At 38.5% G+C, this 22,773-nt stretch overlaps 1 protein-coding gene across 5 annotated transcripts in view; it reads left to right on the plus strand.

The window, feature by feature from the left end:
• Positions 1–22,773, plus strand: part of ZDHHC14 (zinc finger DHHC-type containing 14) — a 109,449-nt gene that overhangs the window by 51,153 nt on the left and 35,523 nt on the right. For 3 of the 5 annotated variants that reach the window (XM_021390689.1, XM_021390685.1, XM_021390687.1), the window contains exons 2-3: positions 6,396–6,568; positions 19,921–20,079. In XM_021390689.1, the coding sequence (XP_021246364.1) occupies positions 6,396–6,568; positions 19,921–20,079 (332 nt within the window). The remainder of the gene's footprint in view (positions 1–6,395; positions 6,569–19,920; positions 20,080–22,773) is intronic. The other 2 variants (XM_021390686.1, XM_021390688.1) reach the window with 1 other exon arrangement.

Consider the following 22,773-nt stretch of genomic DNA (forward strand, 5'->3'; position numbering starts at 1 on the left):
GACAGCTACCGGCCCTTATCAAAACTGTGGTGAAAAACAAGGCAAAAGAAATAAACCTCCAAACCTTACAGCAGTAAAACTATTTCACACTGATCTTTCTTTTTATCTCCGTTTGTCTTCCTATAGTCTTTGTCAGGGGACAGCCTTCAAGGTTCTTTCTGTGCCCTCTATTTTGCCCATCCTCAAATCTGCTGTCTCTCCATGTTGTGGTCTGCATGCACATCTTTGGCTGATTTGAACTTGTCATTAGAAAGCTAGATTATAAGTCATTTTGTTCTCCTAGTCCAGAGCCTGGATATGCTTTTGATCTAACTATATGGGCATTCTGTTGCCATCTGTAAATTGAAAGAGATGAATGTTCCAAAAGAGGCAGTAGTCTGAATGAAAACCTCACCGACTGTTGCTGCGATTGATGTCTCCTTTCTCTATCTCAGCTTCCCTTTCCTAGTGTGTGTATTTTTCTCCTGCCTTATGCTAACAACCTATGCACATGAGACCTTTCCAGGAGCATATGTGATTTGTCAGAAGCAGATTTCAGTGAGATGGTATAGTTTTCTTACATCTTAGTAAACTAACTTGGCTCACAAAAGAAGCTGATAAAGATTTGTGTTGGCATCAGGTCAGAAGTTTGGGACCAGGTGGCTTGAAGCAGTGATGCTGTGGATGTGAAAGGGAGGTGGAGCCGAGGGAAGCCATGAATGAGAGTGGAAGGACAAGAAAACATTTTGGGTTAATTTAAGGAAAACAACATGGTGTTGGCTTGTAACATATGAAACTGAGCTCAGTGCAAATTTTTGTATCTTAGCATTGGAAAGCACCCACACACTAGTAACTGCCACTGTGTTAAATAGGCAACACCTGCAAAAACAATAGCAATTGATGTAGGAAAATGATCAGCTAGTAATTTATTTTCATGGTGCACTGTAGTTCTGCTATATTTACTATATTATGCTGTTCCTGGAGTGCATGTTTTTTTAATATCTGCTTGAAAGATTTCCGTGTCAGTGAAAAGCTTGACATATAGCATTGTTGATCTCACCAGCCAAGCTTATGGAACTCATTTATTTTTTAATTAGTGTAATTGTGATGGCAATATCTTTGCATAAAATCTGTATTTTTATTGGTCTGTCTGCCGGCTTAGCAAGTATTGTGCAAGACGTCTAATTTCTCAGATACAGAACCCATCAGTGAATAATGATGACTGCCTGTGAACTGTTCAGGAAAGTCTTTATCTTTCTAGGACAGACCAGAAGTAGGCCTCTTTTGTTTTTCTCTTTTCTAGTGAAAGAGCTTGAAAATGATGGGATTTCCAGTGTACACTCACACTTCAGTACAGTTACTATTAATATTTTTCTGCTCATCTTGGTAGCCTCAGGGAGCATGGTTATTCAGTTAAGAGGGCTGCTGGCTGACGAGAATTACTTTTGTTGCTCTTCTTCATCCTTTGTTCACTGGCATGGTACTTGATAATTATCTCTTAAATGCTAGTATGTTTTTGTTTTTATCTAGCTGTGACAGACTAGTCTTCCAGCAGATTTTATTTCCCTCCTACACTCACGCAAACTTTCACATGATGCTTCAAAAAAGGATCTGAGAAGCCAGGCAAAATGCAGGGCTGATTTGTTTAAAGCCTTAATTGAAAACCTTATTAAATAAATTGAAAGTTAAGGCTGTATTACTGATTGCTATGTGCAAACCAAACATTGTTCTCTGAGGAAGCTGTTTACACAATATAATTTTTAGTGGGATCTCTTGTCACATATTATGTTTTTAAAATGTATTTTCTGAAATAGCCTCAGTCAGTACTTCTTTTGTGCTATCGCTACAGCTACTGCTATGGCCAGTTGTTTCCCTGAGTCTAAGAGATAAAGTGATGTCTAAGATGTAAAGTTCACATCTATTAAGGACCAGGAGATGATGAGATGTGTGACCAGAAGGTTGAGGGAGCTGATTCTGCCCCTCCACTCTGCTCTTGTGAGACCCCACTTGGCAAATTGCGTCCAGTTCTGGAGCCCTCAACACAAGAAGGACATGGAGCAGGTCCGGAGGAGGGCCACAAAGATGATCAGAGGGCTGGAGCACCTCCGCTATGAAGGCAGGCGAAGAGAGCTGCGGTTCTACAGCCTGGAGAAGAGAAGGCTCCAAGACGACCTTGTAGCAGCCTTCCAGTACCTGAAGGGGGCCTACAGAAAAGCTGGGGAGGAATTTTTATAAGGGCAGGTAGTGACAGGGCAAGGGGAAATGGTTTTAAACTGGAAGAAGGTAGATTTAGACTAGATATTAGAAATTATTTTCTGTGAGGGTGGTGAGACACTGGAACAGGTTGCCCAGAGAGGTTTTGAATGCCCCCTCCCTGGAAGCATTCAAGGCCAGGCTGGATGGGGCTTTGAGCAACCTGGTCTTGAGGGAGGTGTTTCTGCCTATAGCAGGGAGTTGGAACTAGATGATCTTAAAGGTCCCTTCCAACCCAAACCATTCTATGATTCTGTGATGTAAAAAGTTTGTCACTACTTGCTGTGCAGATGTGTGGGGAACAGGGATTTGTTACAGAGTTCCATGCTGCTCTGTGAGTGATGGTGCTGCCAACAGGCCTCTGAGCAGGGACTGGCAGTGCTTGGGAGTTCTGAAATTTGCAGTGAATATTTGCTAACATTTACTTTAAAAATCAAGCTGAAAATACTATACAGAAATTTCCAGTAATATCTGAGCAAAGTAGATGCCTAATAAGGTGCAAGCTCAAATGAAGCAAACATTAGGAGAGATCTTGTTTGTGTATAGATTTAAATGTTTTAAGGTGTTTAAAATAACACTAAACAGAGCAGTACAAATGCATTTGTTATGTAAATACCCTAATGCAAATTCTAAAAATATGCAAGTATATTTCCAGAGATGTCTAGACAGTTTTGAGGTAAAATACTTTTTTTTTTTTTATTTTGAAGCCATTGTCCATGAACTTAAGTTTCCAGAGTTATCTATCATAGAATCATTAAGGTTAGACAAGACCTCTAAGGTCATCTAGCCATCAACCCATCCCCACCATGCCCACTGTGTCCCTCGGTGCTACATCCACACATTTCTTGAACACCTCCCTGGGCAGCCTGTGCCAATGCCTTATAGCCCTCTCTGTGAAGAAATTTTTCCTAACGTACAACCTGAACAATCCCTGGCACAACTCGAGGCCATTCCCTCTCATCCTGTTGCTGTTTCTTTCACTACAGCCTCCTTTCAGGCAGTTGCAGAGAGCAGTAAGGTCTCCCCCGAGCCTCCTCTTTTCCAGATTGTTCAATCCCAGTTCACTCAGCCACTCCCTGCAAGACTTGTGCTCCAGAGCATTCACAGCTTCGTTGCCCTTCTCTGGACATGTTCCAGGGCCTTGTAGTATACCTCTGTTGTAGTGAGGGGCCCACAGCTAAGCACTGTGCTTGAGGAGTGACCTCACCTGAGCTGGACACAGAGGGACAGAACAATCACTTTCCTGCTCCTGGAACAGCCTGTCTAGATCCTTCTGCAGGGCCTTCCTACCATCAGGCAGAGCAACACTCCCTCGCAGCTACTGAGAGTGCACTCAATCCCCTTGTCCACATAATCAATAGAGATATTAAACAGGGCCAGACCCAATACTCACCCCTGGGGAATATTGCTCATGACTGGTCTCCAGCTGGATTTATCTCCATTGAGCACCATTCTGTGGGTCTGGCTGTCCAGCTAGCTTTTTTTTCCACCCAGCAAAGTGTACACCTGTCCAAACCCTGGGCTGCCAACTTCTTTGGGAGAATGCTGTGTGAGACAGAGTCAAAGGCCTTCCTGAAGTCTAGGTAGACTACAGCCACAGACTTTCCCTCATCCACAAGGCAGGTTACCTGGTCGAAGAAAGAGATCAGTGTGGTCAAGCAGGACCTGACTTTCACGAACCTCTGCTGGCTAGCTCAGATCCCCTGGCTGTCCCACATTACCTCTCATCATCTGTCTTTGTGTTTGTTCACAGTTGTTTATTATTGCCAAAAGTCACGTCTTTGGTTTTCTCTATAGGCATAAACTGCTGAAGTGATTCCAAATCAAGTTTGCAAAATTCAGGGTGTTACACCCTGAAAACACCCTTAAGGGGAAGCAGATTATCTTACCATTTGGTGAAAAAGTGTACGGAGCTTTGGGAATGTTTTGTCATCGCTGATGGACTGCAGCTGCAGCAAGACATAGACATTTTCTGTTGTAGCGAAGTCATCCCTTAACAGCAATGCAGGGCTTTTACAGTATTTCTGCATAGGAATTGGTTCTTACTACCATTTCTGTATGATGTAATGGATTAAAAAAAACTACCCTACTGTTGTGATGGCTTTTCAGTTTCTGTTCTCTTTGTATCACTAAGATGTTTAAATTGCTCAGGTGGAAGATACTGCTGTTCTTATGTCAGTATCTAAACTGTATTGCACCTACCGTGCTACCCTATGATTACCTCCCAGTGCCTTTCATACACATATGGCTCTTGTTTGGTCAACAGACTTCAGCACGGTTGCAGATCCTTTGGTATGCGTAATGAATAATGCAATAGAAGAATAATAACACTACTATATTTAGTGCTCATTAACGTACATGCTCCCTCTAATCCTTTTAAAGATATGCTGCAAGAGCATATTTGTACTCTTGTCTGAGCATATTACAGTAGTTTTGATTTCAGTGATCCTTTGTGGCAAGAAGTAAATTGAGCAGTACAACGTTTGTGTGCTGTGAAAGCTTCTGTTTGATTGTTCCTTCTGACTGGCTTTTCTGACACTAAGGAAATGAGGCCTACAAATGCCAGCTGTATTGCTGCTTCCTTTAGCTCTGATTTCAGGGTTCTAGCTCTTGAAAATGGGTTTCTGAAAAGCATGCATTTTGAAGTATGTTTCCAAGCATTTAATCACTCTTTTCTGTCTGTGAAACCAGGCTCCACCATTTTTTTTTTCTCTTCAGACCTGGTAGGCTTTTTAATTTTTTTTGTAAATTGTTAACGCCTGTAATAGTACATTCACGTAGGTTGAAAGGATGACCTATCGCAGGGATGACATGATGTGTTTTCTAATGCATTTTGACTTGCTGCATCCATTAAACACACTGTGTTAAATGAAATAGCCTAGTGCATTGAACAGGGTTGTGCATTGTGATCAATGCTTTGGTATGCTGTAGCTGATAGGAGAAGCATTTCCATTCCCTCCCCATCCCATCAGCTGAAGTGATAGCAGTGGAGTTGACATTGTCATCGCTTCTTCAGAATTAAGATCTCAGTGAGGATAACGCGTGGTGTAAAAGCTGGCACATCTGAATCGTCATTTAAGGCAGCCTGCAGAAATAAGGAAGGCTGTTAATTAAACGTGATTGATACCTAGAAACTGTAGACAAAGCCCTAAGGCCTAGAACTTACTGGTTTTAGGCTTATGTTTTGACTTCTCATGCAAGCATCAGAAATACATGAAGCAATCTGTGTTTTGCCTCCTCTTCCTAACAGAAGAGCTATGAAGAGAGTTTTCAATCTGTGTTTTCTGAGATGACCCCACAGTGCTTATTGTAATGATTCAGATTAACCAGTAGTATACTGTGCAACACCTGAGCATTCACGTAACCTTTTGCACAACCATAATGAGGTATTTATATTTTGTGTTGCTTAGATTCCAATGCTTCTGTCCTTTCTGGTTTTATTACATATGAAATATAGAGGAAAATTGCTAAGACTGTGTTGTAATCCTAAAGCCTGCAATTGTATTGTAAATCTGGTAACTATAGAGCTGGTGCCCTAGACCAGCGGTGCACCATCATTATAATTACCTTACTTTGTAAATGAGTAAATAAGTTTATTCAGCTGCAAGAAATGGATTAAGACAATCAGTAGGATTCGGGACACCATCCACTGTATTATGTAATATTGATATATAGTAAAGCGGCTAGAGGAATGCGCCACAGGTGTAAGTTCTGAAGCACTTTCTTTTTGTTGAATTACAATTTCATTTTATAGATTAATGTTTTTAGCATAAATTATTTCCTCATGTTAACAGCTTTAGTTTTCATTGCTGAATGTTTTTAGGCTAATTCTCCCCCGCATATTTCCTTCATGTAAGTGAGCAGTAGATGAATAAATACGTGAGCTCAAAATATCCTGTAAGAAAAATATTTTCTTATGTAAATGTATGTATTGCACATTAGTGAGATCACTGTTGTGCTGTTCGGAGCTTTATTATACTACACAGACTGAGAAATTTCAAAAGTGTCATGAACACATGCAGCAGAAATTTCAGCTTTCGTAAATATTCCAAGAAATTTATCTGCATGAGAAAGTGAATTCTTGATACTCATTTATAATGATAAACATTTTTTTTCGAATAAGTTGAATTATTTGTTGATTGCTTATTTTTTTCCTTTTCCAGCTGTCCATATTTATCAGAGAAGATTACACCTGCTATACCTGCAATTGGTGGGATACTTTTCTTTTTCGTGATGGGGACCCTGCTGCGTACTAGTTTCAGTGATCCTGGTGTCCTCCCACGTGCAACACCAGATGAAGCAGCAGATCTAGAGAGACAAATAGGTAACACTGAAGGTCTGTTTTCTCCTCGCTTTCTTCCCAAGGGTTTATGTGCTATGTGAAGGCGATGTGCTGCTCTGTTCCTGGGAGAAGTTACTCCTATCTTTCCACAGTAATTGTTCTGGAGTTGCCGTGTCCAATGACACTGCAGTGATTCCTGTGGAAAGGCGGTTGATCAACTCTTCAAAAAGACAGTAAACAAAATGCTGGCCCTGAAGAGTGATAGTTATTACTGTCAATACCTTTCAGCAGGTATTGTAGAACTCTCGCTGTAGTGTGCAAGAGAATATTTAAAGTGTTTTTGACAAGAAAGTTAATGTTGCAAAGGTTATTAAGTTGTACATCTTTTAATGTAATGTACCCTCAGAGTTTAAAAGAATTTAATTAGATTATTAATTATATTGTGAAAGGATCAGATAAGTTATATTAATATACAGTGTAGCAATTTGATACAGTCTGGGGAAAGCTGTACTTCAGTAACTAATAGTATGTATTTTTTTATCTGTTTAAAGCTGGCACAATTAAAGGAGAGTGAGCTAGGCTTTAATCATTTATCAGGAGAATTGTCAACTAAATTCTAATTGAAATTTCTACAGCTGCCATTTAACTTAATAGCTAGTACATGCTATCTAGGTAAGAAAACACAGGATAAATCTGCAGAGCTACTTCATAAACAGTATTTGCTTATTTTTGTACTAAGCAACTAAAGCTTAGTAACAGCTACTATATCTACTTCTAAATGATAGCCATTGGAAATCGTTTGTTCTGAAGTTGTTTCAGAGAGACCCTCACTCATACAATTGAAAAGATATGTAACAGGAGTATGCAAGCACAAGACGTACCTATATGGTCCTTGATGTTTGTACAGTACAGTGTTTAGTGCCATCTGAGGTTTGTGTGCCAAATAATTTAATGCTGTAAAAGCAAAAGCTAAAGATTTTGTTGCCGACACTCCAACATCTATAATACATGAATTTGAGAGGCTTACTTCAGACAAGTTTTTGTCTGGTTCTCCACAACGCATTGGTGAAACTGAGTGAAGGACAAAGTCATTGGTTTGGATATACTGTGTTATGGAGTAGGGTTGATTTGGTGTACATATGGAGCAGAAGTTCTAGTTTAATTTCCTCAGAAAGCAGATGTGGTTGGTATGAATATGTCACTGAACCATGCTGGTAAGTGGAAATGATAAGACAATTTTTGTCAAAGCTGCAAAATGTCACATCAACATTGCATTTGTTTGCTTAAACTTAAATGTAGACATAATGTAGATATCTTGAAGCTCTGTCTTTTACTTAAGAGATCTGTTAGACAAAGGAGTATTCTTAAGGTAAAACAAAAAACCTGATGACTTGAAATCATTAATTGAGACCTTTTTGAATCTTGAACTCAGAGGAAGGGTAACAAATTCATTTTTAATAGCTTCCATATTTTAGTGGTCGTTTGAATCTCATGGTTTCATTGTTTAAAAAAAATATATCCTGAAGGCTCAGTTTCAGAAAACTGCTGTTGGTGGAAGAAGAATGATGATATTTTCTGGAAAGGCACACGTTGTCTTTGTTGTGGATTATTTTAAGAAGGAGGATTTCAAAATATAGTGATGAGTTTATTGGTTGTCACTACAGCATGATCATTTTATTTCACCAGGTTTGAAGTGTTCCGAGCACAACTGTTCCAGTATGCTAAGTCATAGAATATAAAGGTGTCTGCATAAACAGCATTTAGTATGCTTCAGTGAAGCGAAGTTAATGCATTTGCAACATACTACGTGCAGCAGCTATTTTTACTTGTTCCATGTATCCTTTGCGTAGATTTGAGACTTTTGGAGCTGTGTAATCATGTAGCAGCTCTGTTTATTGAACTTCAAGGAGGAATTTTTTTTAACATGCATTTGTGAAGTCTGGTGTGTGTAGTTCACCAATTTTTATGGATCTGAAATAGCTTTGAGAGCCAACAGAGCATTCTATTGGTAGTCACATTTCTATAAGAAAACCTGTATTGCTTTTTTTTCTTCACTTGGACTGATTGTGCAGAGTCTGGAGCCATCTGACATGGCCATGAGGGAAGAAGGTTACATTTGGTCAGTCATGACTTAGCTTTGGGCAAGGACCATACTGTGCATAAGGTGCACAGAAGTACACTGTTAGATTCTAGATGACCCAGATAGCTCAATCCCAATGGATGAATTGGGATATGGCACTTAGCATTATTTAAAAAAAAACCTGCTCAACCTGGTCTTTATGTGCATAAAGAAGTAAAATCAGAAATGGAGGAACATTGTGAAACTGTATTGTCACTGTGGTGGAATGTGTTTGTACTAAGAAACTAGAGTTGTGTTCAAATGCGATGATTCCAGTCCTCTTCTATGTAATAGAAGAATTCCTAATATTCACAGAACCCAGATACGTGGAAAATGGATGATAAAGTTCCGATTTATGTTGGGGAAAGTTAACAAATTTCTTAAGACGACTGATTTGATAGCTTATTTTTTCAGCTTTTGGCAGTGCTATCACTGCAAACATTTTTCAGAATCAAATACTGGCTACGTAACGTGCTGCACAGAAGTATGTGTAAGTTGCTACAATAGATAATGGCATTACATTTAGAGATGGGAAGGAAACAGTTGGGAGCGGTGAAAAAAACATCTCAGAGCAATTTGTGAACACGTGGGGAAAAATGATTATTTCCTTCTCTATTCTGCTTTCCACCACCAGATTTTTTTCAATAAAGTTATTATGTGTAGGAATCTTTGGAAAGAAGATGGAATTCGGACAGATAGGTTGTTTTCTCTTTATATAATGGAACTATAGCAATTTTTTGGATGCAGCATTTGAAAAACAACAATGGCATTTTAAAATTGCATTTCCTGTGTAACTTCTATAATTTCTGCGACCATTCTATAGTGTTGTGTGGTTTAAAATGTTTATTTTAGTCATGCAGTATTTGGAGAGCAGAGGGCGTTCTTCAGTATTCAGTAAAAAAATGATGATTGGCGGGTAAATATTTTTATTAGATACCTGAAATTACAAGAATATCTTTCTAATTGAATAACTTTCCTTAAGAAGGAACATGTTCCCCTGAAGAACGTAGATTCCTGTTAAACCTCTCTAAGTCTGCCACAACAACTTCTCCTGATTGTTTCACTCTGGCAATTCCAGAAGTCCTATTTTTTTCTCATTGCGATGAAGTGCGAGTAGCCTTTGTTTGCCAGTCGTCATCCTGATCTCTGCTTTCCTGATGATGAGCAATAGGATTTAAGCTGTTTCCAAAGGATCAGAGTAAATGTTCATCATACCTGATATATCTATCATAAAGGAAACAGCGCTGCTTTCTAATTTAAAAAAAATGATGAATGATAATTTCAAAATTAAAAAAAATAAAAGTTGTGTATTACAGTTAAATTCCACCTTTATTAAATTTGTCATTTAAAGGTAATTTAAAAATGAAATCTTAGTGATTTTTAGGTGTTGATTTAGAAACGAATTTAGTCTTCATCTGTTTCTTCTGCATAACACATGTGCGTGCGTGCTTACACGCGTGTGTTGGTTGTATGCATTTAAGTTGCCCTTTTACCTTTTCAGAAAGGCAACAGTGGGTGAGTCGCTGCAGCGTCTCATCAGAAAAGATTCTCAGAAGGTAGTACTGTGCAGCAGTGTTCTTCTGCAGCACTGTGGGAGGACGTTGAGTAGAAGCCTGCACTTGCAAAAGCATGTTTTAGAACTAGGAGAAGGGAAGATAGTTGTCTGAGCCCATTGATCAACTATCTTTCTTTCATTTGTTATATTAACAAATCTAGAATAATTTGCAAGAGTCTGTGTGTATACAGCAAAATGGAAAATTATTACTGTATTGACTCTGAGGTAGTAAATGTTGTTAAAGGGAGGCACAACCTTGTATTTTCATTGTGTTGAAATGCTATTCATTTCCCAAACTAATGAAGGGAATAAAGCTTCAGAGAGAAATTGCAATTTTATTAATTTTCTTTCCATAATCCCTTGATTAAGTGAATGATAAAGTGTTGTGGGTAGAGTATCTGAAGGCTCTTTAAAATGTAGGTATTTGTGGAGAACATTTCTTTAAATTTATTTCTTGGCTAAAGATAGGACCTCATGGTTGGTTAGATGCAATCTGCAATCACCTCATGGCACTTGTTACTGCTGGTCTTCAGTGTTTTTTTTTTTCTTCGACAAAAAGTACTGAGAGTAATTTAGACCTACTATAATGTGAGATCCTTGTAAGGAACTATATGTGGTGAAAAATATATTAGATGAGGGAAACCATCTTAATTCTGGTTAAAGTAAGAATAACCTTATAGTTGCTTCCCCTACTGAAAAAAAAGTGTGCTGTGTAAAAGCAAGCAGTCCTTAGTTTAGAAGAGCAAGTCAGGTCTGATCCTTTGAAATTGGACCACCCACACTGATGGTTGACTGTTTAACTATAGAAAAATGATACCTGTAATTTCTTAAGCTGTTTCAAAAGTAATAAAATATTCCCGAAGAATGGGAGACTTTCACACCTGTATTAGAAAGTAACAGAGGAGGGTAAGAAAAGCTGGAAAGAATAGTACTATTTAGGTGCTGTCCTGTGTTACCTGCCATCTCTGTAGGAGCTTTTTCATTTGTCATTCTTTGAATTTCTTGAGACCCTTAAGGAAAATGAAATTAAAATCCATTAATGAAGGTGCTGCTGGAATTTACTAGCTGATTATCTGTCAGAAATACTAATGGCGGTGCAGTTGAGGGGAAAAAAATTGGAGAACAAAAACTTGTATAGTCTATTCTTTTTATGTAAAGCAGCTCAGCTTTTTAATGGGAAGGCACCTTTTCAGTAATTGCACATAAAGATAATGATGGTGGTCTGCAAAAAGAGATTGCAAGCCAAGTGTAGCTATTAGGATTTAGCTATCTTGCTGTGACAGGTATTTTTCAGGACTATATACATCTACTTTGTAAAATGCATAAGCACTCTGTAGACTGTTTTAAATATGCTTTTGTTAAAGGATTTCCCCAATTTAATCACAGAAAATGAATACTTCAGGGTTTATATCCAGTATCCATATATGCAATTCTTATTTATATCTATGATTTTTGAATTGGCTTTGGTGTAATAGTCACTTTAGAGATGTTATGATGTGCAGTATAATTCTCTATTCTTACAGAATGGCAGAAATACAAACAGGCTATGAATATTATCTGGATGTTTTCTTGTCCCCATTTAAAGGATGAAGTATTTTGAATGCTTGCTAGTTGGCACCAAAAAAAATGGCTTAGATGCATTATTTTCATAATCCTGCTCTTATAAGCTTCAGAGAGCTTATAAAGATGCAAAAAGAATCCAGAAGGAGAAGATAAATGTTCCATGAATAATAAAAACCTAGACAGATAAGGCAGAAGGCAGCACTCTAACAGTGCACTTCTTGTTATGGTGGCCTTGACACAGAAACAAGTCACAACAGGTTGTTCCAAGAAGTTCTTTTGCTTGTTGGTGTCCCTCTGCTCCAGATGTGGGAAAGTGGTGATCACGTCCAGGATTTTCTTTTCAGATACTGTGTAAACAAGACCTTGGGTTTTCTGTCCCACAGACAAATAAAACAGCCAGTGGCTTCTGCTCCAGGCATTCATCAAACTCAGAATCCTGGAGTTCTCCATTGCTTCAGGATTTGATTTAAATTTGTATCCTTACTATAGTGCTTCTAGCTATGAATAGCTTTTGTTTCCTTTGGGCTTTATTCACGTATTTTTACTGGTTTCTGCTTATGTAGTTCCCCCAGGCGTAGGACTGGAATTGTTTCCCAGATGATTATTAAGGTTTAATTTATTACTTACTTTTATTCAGGAGGGCAGTGAGGGAAAGAGCATTCTTAGCATTTGTCAGGATGAAAGATCTGGTGCTGTTCAGGCTGAAGAAGAGAAGGCTGCGAGGTGACCTGAGAGCAGCCTTTCAGTATCTAAAGGGGAGCTACAGGAAAGAAGAGGACAGACATTTTAGCACTTCAGGGTCTGTGGTGACAGAACAAGGGGAAATGGTTTCAAGCTTATAGAGGGGGTATTTGGCTTAGATGTAAGGGCAAAGTCTTTTACAGTGGAACAGGTTGCCCAGAGATGTGGTGGATGCCCCGTCCCTGGAGACTTTCAAGGCGAGGCTGGATAAGACCTCGGGGAACCTGATCTAGCTGTGGTGTCCCTGTTCATTGCAGGGGAGCTGGGCTAGATGACCTTTAAAGGTCCCTGCTAACTCTAAAGATTCTGTGATTCTTCTGGTCTAGACGGCTGGCACCTACCCATCTTGTTTCCTGTGTTGCTGACAGCTTTGTTTCAGAAATTCACTATAAAAATGTTGATTTCTGTTATTCAATGAAAAAGGCTTCTGTGTGAACTTAATATGGATGCAAAACTACAGTAAAGTGTATTAGCTGCCTACAGTAACAACAGTACTTTTAAAGTTTAAAAACTGTTAGCATAATTTTAAGAAGCACTCTAACATACTTGGACACAACATCCAACATTGAGATGGGCTGTTGTTTCTAAGGGTAACCAGGAGCAACTTTACATGGTCAGATCAGTAGTCCATCTAGCCTGATGTCTAATCCATGGTAGTGACAAGCAGTGGATGTGTACAGAAAGAATACAAGAGTCCTGCTGTACCCTTGTTGCTTCCTCTAACCTACAGCTTAATGGCTTCTAAGGTTAAAGATTATACATATATTTTTATAAGGTTTTTTAATGTCTTATTTTTACTGAAGCTGATGAAAATTTGAACAATGCTGTATGTTTTGAGTTTGCAAGTTAGACAAAAAGAACTGCTCCTTCCTTTTAAGTGCTGCCTAATTATTTAATTTAACTCAGTTCTTTTCCTGACATGGAACAGTTGTTCCTATACCTTTTCTTTCTTTTAATTTTACATTTTCTACCAGTCATCTCTCCTCAAGCCTGATAATGCCTGATTTGTGTAACCTTCTTTGGAATGGAACCTGTCCATATGTTTGATCATCTTTTCCAACTTTACTCTGTTTTTGTTCAATTTCTTCTATTTCCTATTAAGAGGTAGACAGATGGATTCTGTAAGTTTTCACTATAAAAAAGCATTGTGCATTAGAGTAGCACCAACACGTCATGTTTCCTTTTCTTGCTTTTAACCACGTTTGAGTATTGAGCTGCTTTTCCATTGTAGTGGCCTCCGTAGTTCCAAGGTAGTCATGGAATCTTTCAAAAAATGTTTTGCAGGCTATTTATAGTAAAATAACCAGGCTTATTTAGTCCTGTATCGATGACATTGCGTTGTCAACACTGAATTTCACTAGTCTTTATCACTTGGAATTTTGAAACCTCTTTGCAGTTACAATTTTTGTCTCTTGTAGCTCATTTAGTGTGGAGCAGTCTTCAAAAACTGGAAAATGTTTATAGGACAATATACTTCTAAATATGAAGGTGGAAAAGAATAACCAAACTCAGCAGAATGAGTTTTACAGATGCGCAATCATTTATGCATTTGATACATGTGAGATTTAAAAATTCTTCTGTAATAATTATCTTTATTTGTGTTGAATGGGTGAGGTAAATAATAATAATAAAAAAAAAAAAAAAAAAAAAACAAAAAAAAACAAACAGGGCCTTCCAGCCTTAAAATGGCCCTTCTATAACATGTAAATGTTTTGGATTTTTCTTCAGAGTAACCGTCTTTAACTTATGTGTATTCTCACAGTTTATTCCGTACAAGTAATTCACAGTTTCTGCTCACTTTGTTTCTTGCCCCTTCAGAAACCCCAGGCTCAGTATGTTGGCTATATCAGCATAATATCTGAGAGTTGTTTGTCTTGGCTGTTTAGTATTTGTTGATGCTTAAGACTACATTACAGACTTTTTCACAGCTCTGCTTTTGTCTTTTGTTTGTTTTGAAATGTACAGTCTGATCTGAGCGTATAAACAGGAGGGGGATCGATTGTTTGTGAGGGTGGATAGCGATAGGACAAGGGGGAATGGTTTTAAGCTGAGACAGGGGAGATTTAGGTTAGATATTAGGAGGAAGTTTTTCACGCAGAGGGTGGTGACGCACTGGAACAGGTTGCCCAGGGAGGTTGTGGATGCCCCGTCCCTGGAGGCATTCAAGGCCAGACTGGATGTGGCTCTGGGCGGCCTGGTCTAGTGGTTGGCGACCCTGCACTTGGCAGGGGGGTTGAGACTCGATGATCTTTGAGGTCCTTTTCAACCCAAGCCATTCTATGATTCTATGATTTCTTTAGAGTCTATGACATTAAATCTCTCGCCATCACTACATAGGTGTTTCATGGAATTGCTTAATGGTTTTAAGAAATACTGTTCACATAGGCATCTTGGGTATGCTTTCCTTTCCAAAGGTGGGATACCAGCTTGATAGTCATACGTGCTATTGCATGCTTTAAACAATATTCTTAAAATCTAGTAAAACTGTGTTGTTGTGTGCCAGCTAAGTCTTTCAGAAAGCTCTTCCGCTGTATACTTCTTTCCTTCAGTGAAATCACTGAAGATTACATCAGTTTCTGGAAGTGAGGATACATTTCACCCAAAATCCTCAACTTAAGGATGGTGATGCAGTTCTACTCTTAAGAAAATAATGTGCAACATTTTCCAAAGTCAAGGCAATAACTCTTTTATCTGAAGTATGAGCAATACTTGGTCAGTATTTCTTGTCAGCTATCAGATAAAGAGTTATGTGTGGAATGCAGTTAGCAACTGCTACTGGTTGTCCAAGCCTGGTTCCCAGTATTGTTTGTCCCATGAAATTACTGTCTGGAAACAGAAATGTTACTTAAGTTCTTATCACTTAAAAAAAAAAAAAAAAAAAAAAAAAAAAAAAAAAAGACCTTTTTTTCTTGTATCCCCCTATTGTTAAGCACATAACTTAAATTTAAGTGGTTAAACACCAAGAGGGCTTTTCTAAGGGGAAGCTTATATTCTTATGGAGTTTTTGTTATTGTTCTTCAGATGTTATAGGTCATACACGAAGATTTTTCATTGCATTATCTGTTTCTCTCAGCAGGAATCATTAGATATACTTCTAGTTATTAATTTTGCTAATCATATTGTTTGAAGATGGAAATTGCATCACAGTGGCAAACCTTGCATGATATGGTCTTGATAAGTTTGTGTACTGATGACATGGAGAGACCTTCTAGATGGAGTTTGTTCCTGGTATCATAGGAAAATAGACCAAAAAAGCAAATACTTGATCGAGTGGAAGGATCCTGATGATATGTATACAAAATTCCAGGCTTTGTCTCATCTAAACATCACCTCCAATTAATAATGAAGGGAATAATTTGAGCAGAGTGGAATATGTTATCATATTGGAAAGTTATGAGACTGTGCTATTTCTCCATTAAATATGTGAAGCGAGTTTTCTTGAAGCAGGTCAGGTACCTTGGTCCTACAAGGATATGGATTGTATCCTTGTGGCTTTTGTTTAGCTTTTTCTAAAATAAAAATGCTGGAGCCCATCTAGTGCATGAACACTTAATGCTGCGATAGAGAAGTTGTTGTAAAATATGTCACAGCAAAGTACCAGAAAGGATGGATGACAACTCCATTAGTGGGAGAATTCTACGCTTATTTTATTAAAAAAAAAAAAAAAGTTTGCCTTACCATATCAGTAATGGATTGGAAAAGAAAAATGTCAAAAAGCAATGGTCAAACAGAGGTTTATTTGGGGAGGGTAGTTCTATGAAGGTTAATCTTATTATGCCTTAAAGGAACTGTGTTTATTAGAAGATTGGCCTGCATTAGAACACAAGTACAAGCAGTCCAATAGAAGCTAACTCAGTTCGAAAGTTAGTGAGAGCAGGACAAGGCAGGTACAAAGCATGTTTGGCACATTCAAGATAAATAAGTTTGATTAAATCCAAGCAGTTTTGACTTTACTCTCTTGCTAAGTACTTTCCAGAAAAAAATAATAATAATAAACAGAATGACCGAAACTTTCAGGTTTTATTATTCAATTTAGAATTGTGGGGAGAATTCTGACTCTGCTGCAAATCAGTAAGACAGTTTTCATTTTATTTAGTTTGCATCAGCTTTTGCCCTTGGATTTTGAGATTAATTTTCTTCAGTTAGAGAGCTGGGATTGGCTGTCCCTGTGAACTTGAACTTCACTGCACAGGTTTGGGAGGAAATCCTCTTAGAAAAAGCACTGTTGTAAATGGAACAGGATGGCCGGTAGTCTCCCTTTTGCACCAGAGGCAAGGAAAGTTTCCTTTGAGATTCTGCCAAAGCATGTTAAAATTAAAAAGCCAAAGCAGGGCATTTCTTGAACTTAGGAAATAACGTTTTTTCAATTGCTGCGCATTTTTATGAGTAAGTGTTTCATTAAGGAAAAAAAAAACAACGTTCTTCTGAAGTCTTGATTGTAATTTGAAAGTCATTTTCTGTTAATGGTTGTACATATTTGGTACCTAGGATTTTCTAGGAGGAGAAGTTTTTAAATATTAGTGTTATTAAATTCAGTGCACTGGCATTTCTAAGCAGTGTTGAAAGCTACAATTACGTAACTCAACTATAAATATCAAATGTAAATCATTGGTTTAATGAATTTGTGGTCATAAATATGTTTGAATGAAAAGCTAATTAGGGCTAATGACGTACATCTGTGTTTATAACTTAATAGTCTTTCTTTACTCTTATGGTCTAAAATGGACATAATGCTGTGTTTTGTAGGGTCTATGAACTTATATAAAGACTAGGAGTATTACAAGCCTGCTGGTGATTATGTCACTGAACGTACAATCTGTTGAAGCATGTTTGTCTTTTTCAGTGATAGCAACTAAAATCAGCAATAGACAGTTTTCATAACCACAACTTCCTACCATTTCCTCCCCTAAATTTTCTTCCCTAATAATACTGTATTGCCTTATGTGGATGGGGGCTACTACAATGTTATTTCACTATTTCCGAGAGCTATAGTGACATTATACAGAGGAAAAAAAGCACTGTAAATATGAGAATTGACCCCAGAATTCTATGAAACTCTTTCCTGTTTAGATTTGGAATCATCCATATCTCTGTGAGGTGTCGAACAGTGTAAGCGCAGTTGTGCTACGCCCTCAAAAAAGCATATTTTCAACTTAGTTCTGAAAAAGAAAGCACACAAAAATAGATTCTCTGTATAACCTGGAGAAATTAAACCATTCCTTTTGACCTCATAAATTCTTTTACCTGCTAGAGTGCTTTTAAATCCATCATTTAAGTAGTAAGGTTTTTTTTAAGCAATATAAACATAAAATAGCTATGAAACTTAAGATAATGTTTGTATTATATCTTCAACAACTTTTATTGTGTAGTTATGCTTTGGCATGTAAATAAATACTCTAGAAACTTACAGTGCAGTACTTGTTTAGTCATAAATACTGTGGTAAGTAGTACCGGCCTTGAGGTCAAAATCAATATTATTGATTGCTATGGGAGCCACACAGTAACTTCTACTTCCATGTGCGGGTCATAGGACCTGGCTCAGCATTCCAGGAACAGTGCAGGAGCTGGTTGCGATCCAACACAACCGAGCATCTGGCAGGGTTTAACAAGCTGCTTCTAAGCAGCTGTTCCTTTAGTACCCACCACTTCTTTCCCATATGGGATGCTTAGGAGCCTCATATTTTGATTCCCTCATTTGCATCTATTGCTCCCATCCTTCCACTTTCTCAGGAGGCTTTTCTGAGGCCCAGTTGTTTCAGTGCTCAAGTTTACAGTGGCATTCCTTAGATACTTCTACTGATGCACTGCTTATGGGGTGAGTGAGTGAGCAAGTTGCAGATGGGAACTTCCTAAACTAGCTTCTTAAACTAGATTTGCTAATTCTGTTATTGCACCTTGACTATCAAGTCTACAATGACACTAATTTGCCTTCCTAAGTAGAAAGCGTTCTTCTTCCAGTCTCCCCTCGGACTGAAAATGTGTAGTTTGTAGGCTGTGCAGATGCATCTACAGGCTTCACAGAAATGGCACTTGGGGTGATATTTGTAATAACTTGACCTCAGACAAAGTCGTCGTTCTTGTAGTGGTCCAGCCATGCTTGCCCAGCATGAAAGTGATGGGGACAACTTAAAACATAGTTGTGAAGATGACCCTGACTTCAAAATTGCATAGTTGCATTCAGGTGTGGGAAAAAAAATGATTTCGTTTCCCTATTGATTTTCCTGTTCTGCGTCTTTGAAAGTAATAAAAAACCTGTTTTTGTCACTTCTGTGTCTGATTTGATTGTGATTTCAGAAGAACAGATAAACGGAGAAAAATGTACTGCTTGTACATGTTCACCTTTTAGAGTATAGCTCAGTTTGGGAGCATTTGAAGGACAAAATTGAACTTCAGTGGCGTAGTCTAATCAGTCCTTTAGTTGCTGAAAAAATGGTTGCTGATATCCTTAGGTCAAACAAACAAGAAGTGCAAACCCCACCACTTTTACGAAATGCAATTGTTGGAAACCATTTCTGTGCTAAGAACAGACTTCAATATTTGTAAAAGTAACAGTGACTGTTAGATTTTAAACTTCAAAAAAGCAAGATCTGTGAATATACTCCATTATATCACAGCCTTTAAGAGGCCTCAGAATAGCTGATTTTAGTTGTTCAGCACGCCAGGCTCTAATGACAGTGCTGCTGAAGTAAACATGTAGGTTATGTGCTTGATTGAGCCTACACCCTCTGTTCTTTCCGCTTTCAAGACTAAAATGTTAGCTTTTTTAATTTTAAGTCATTTCCTTTTTAAAAGGTAGTTTAAAAGGTAGCTTTTCTTAGTTTCTCTTGACAAGTGCTGTAGAAGTTCTACAAAATTCTTATTATTACAGAGTTCAAAAAAAAAATTTAGGATTTCTGAAGACAGCTTGTCCAGATAGAGGCTTTTGAAATTGTCACCTGAAATGCTTTCTCCTCTTTTTCTTTAAATAAGTTGGTGGTCAGTCTGCTCTCATGTTCAGAGATGAACATCTTCCTTAGATCAAACTTCTTTTTTAAGGTTGAAATGAATAAACTCTGTTGGAAACGTTTGTTTATATTTTCACCATACTGTGCAACTAGCTGTCGTTGTTTGTAACGTATTCTCCACAAACTGCTACGGGATATGAGATTGTAAGATTTTGGGGATCAAGGTAGCTCTCAGCATGTGAAACTTCATTTTGGGCATTGTTTTTTTTAATTCAAGTTGATTGTGGATGCTATTTGCAATTATGTTTCTCTAAGGGTACTTACTTTAGGAGAATGAGAAGGATAGAAGCCAGTTTAAGTCTATTAATATGAAGTCAATACAAATTTGAAAAGTGAATACAAATTTGATAGGTTGCCAAGAATGGCTGTGTGCGTACAGCATAGCTCGTGTGCTGAACCTGATGTATTGTGTTTCCGTGTTTAGATATTGCAAATGGCTCCAGTTCAGGAGGATACCGCCCCCCTCCCAGAACAAAAGAAGTGATCATCAATGGACAGACAGTGAAACTAAAATACTGTTTCACTTGCAAGATTTTCCGCCCACCTCGTGCCTCACATTGCAGCCTTTGTGATAACTGCGTAGGTGAGTAAAAAAAAAAATATATATACATATATGGCATATGTTCGGCTTGGTAACTTGTATGTTATGAACGCTTCAGAAGTCAGAGAGAGAAGAAGCGATCAGAGTTAGTGACAAGGTTACTCATGAGGACGCTTGCTGTATTCATCCTTTTTCCTACAAACTCTATTAAACATTAAGAATTTTAGAAGGCAGAAGCGGAGCAGATTTGACCGAGTAGCTAGAAAGCAGAAACCTCTCTTATGCATGTGCCTTTCCTATCCTGCTCTGCTAAACAAAGAAGCGCCCAAACCAAGTGAGACTGCATAGTATCTCCGATGAAATTTCCAGTGCAGAGGGGCCGAGCTTTAAAGGAGTCTCAGCATTGTTTCCTTCCCCAAACTAAACTGCAGCCAAGGAGCTGCTTCCCTCGTTAATCTTGGACCAGCTCTGAGAGGCACGGTTCCAGTGTGTAGGGCCGCACGGGGAGTATGCACTGTAGGTAACTCCTGCCTTTGAACAGTTTTAAGGCTAAAAACCTCTAAAGTCAGAATCAGTAAGAAATTACTGGGAAATATTATTTAGAGAGCAATTAAATGATATCAGGACCTATGGTCATTTTGTGATAATAGGATTGGGTTTTTTTCCTCTGAACATCTTGTCTTTTTCATGACTGTTTTGTTTGGAGGGCAGGGAAGGTGGTTAAGATGCAGTTGGATTTAAAAACAAACTAAAAAACTCACCAATCGTATCCGAGTAGTTTTATAGTTAATTAGATCCCATTTAGAGTTCAGTGCAGCTGATTAGCACACTGTTGAGCCTGGATCTTATGCATTCAAGAAAATAATGCAGCGAGATGTCTCCAGCTGAGAAATGTAATTGCAGCATTCAGCACTGATATTTTTAGATATAAAGCAGTCACTGGAAGTGTCATAGTTTCATATGTAGATGATATTCATATAATGAGCACACTTACACGACAGTGAGAAGTGTAGCCTTTTGGCCATGTGCCGTTAGTTGGTAGCTGTAGATGGTTCACTGGGTAAATAAGCGTTCCTGACCTATTAGGGTTGCGTAAGTTTTGTTAAAGCTGTTTAATATGGCAAGGATGTTGCAGTTTGACACATCTTCACAAAAGTATCTTATCAAATGTATAACCTGGATGTTACAGTGTAATGCTATTGTCATAGACCTGACAGTGTGAAAATGCAGTTGTTGACCAGTACAGCAAATAAAAGTTAGAGGCTGTTGTCTTCATCATGAGAGCGCATAAATGAGAGCAGCTCTTACAGGCACATCTTGAAACCTGTTTAAAAATAGTGTATTGGCTTTTTAAAATAAACTGCAATGAAGAATTTCTTGACAGGTTGTCTGTACTCTGATTGTGTCCTTTTAATGCTAAATTTGTGAAGCCTGCTTTGAGAAGAACAATTAGTGATGGGAGAGGGAACTTAAAAGCGATCTCTGTCTTCTGATTATGTCTGTATCGAAGCAACAGTTAAGAATTTGTCTGAAATTATATCAAAAAGGGAATTGAATGAATGTCTCTTACAAGCAGTAATTGTATACAATCTTTTTTTAAGGTGAGAGGATTGTAATTTGTTATTACACAAATGTGATTTAAAGTTACTTGTTTTCAAATAATTCATTTGTTGGAATGAATTTGCTGCAGTTTTGTCCCATCAGCCTTTATAATGGGAATTGTGATGGCGGCTCCGAAAGTAATGCCTCCTATTTATTCTGTTGGCCCGCAATGTCAGGGGGAGATGTTGGTGCTGTGGCAGTAGAGGTTGAACCTTCCCACCAGTGTTCCATTACATTTTGTTGCCATGTGACAGATGGCAGCAGAGGAGCGGTCTGACAAAATGGCATCTGACATGGAAGTGTAGATGAAGCAAAGGTGCTGAATTGAATTCTTCCGTGCGGGGAAAAAGTGGTACCCACTGACATTCATTGATGCTTGCTGGATGTTGATGGAGACCAAACAGTGGATGTGAGCACAGTGAGGCAGTGGGTGGTGCATTTCAGCAGTGGCAACAGTAACGTAAAAGACAAGCCAGATTATGGACAGCCATGCCCAGCAGTCACTTCACAAAATAAAGAATGTCTCAATCAGTTCATCCACATGAATTAGCAGGTTACAACCAGGGAACTGTGTACTGAGCTGAATATTGGACTCAGTGCATTGAAAGCAATAGTAGTAACATTGGAATATCACCGAGTTAGTGTCAGGTGGGTCCCACAGATGCTCACACAGGAGTAGTAAGAGCACTATATGCAAGTTTGTCAGGACCTAGTGAACCAAGATAAGGCTGAAGGTGACAGTTTCCTGTATCACATTCTTAGCAGTAATGAGATGTGGTGTCACCACTACAAGCCAGATTCAAAACAACAATCCATGGAGTGGTGATGTGTGAATCCCCCATCGAAGGAGAAGTTCAAGGCACAGCCCTCAGAGGATAAAGTGATGTCTTCCGGGATAGGAAAGGAGTGTTCCTTCTGGATTACCTGGAGCACGGGCAAGCCATCAGCTCTGACTGTTACATCATGACTAAGCCAACTAAGCTTGAAGGCTCAAACTTCCTGAGTCGTGCCAGTGTAGAAGATAACCTGTCTCTTGCAATGCGGTAACACCAGGACCTGTACCAGTTTGAAGACTGTGGAGCGCATTGCCAGTGGTGGCTGGACTGTCCTACCACACCCAGCAAATAGCCTGAA

This window comes from Numida meleagris, chromosome 3 (genome assembly GCF_002078875.1).
Source record: "Numida meleagris isolate 19003 breed g44 Domestic line chromosome 3, NumMel1.0, whole genome shotgun sequence".
Lineage (NCBI taxonomy): Eukaryota > Metazoa > Chordata > Aves > Galliformes > Numididae > Numida > Numida meleagris.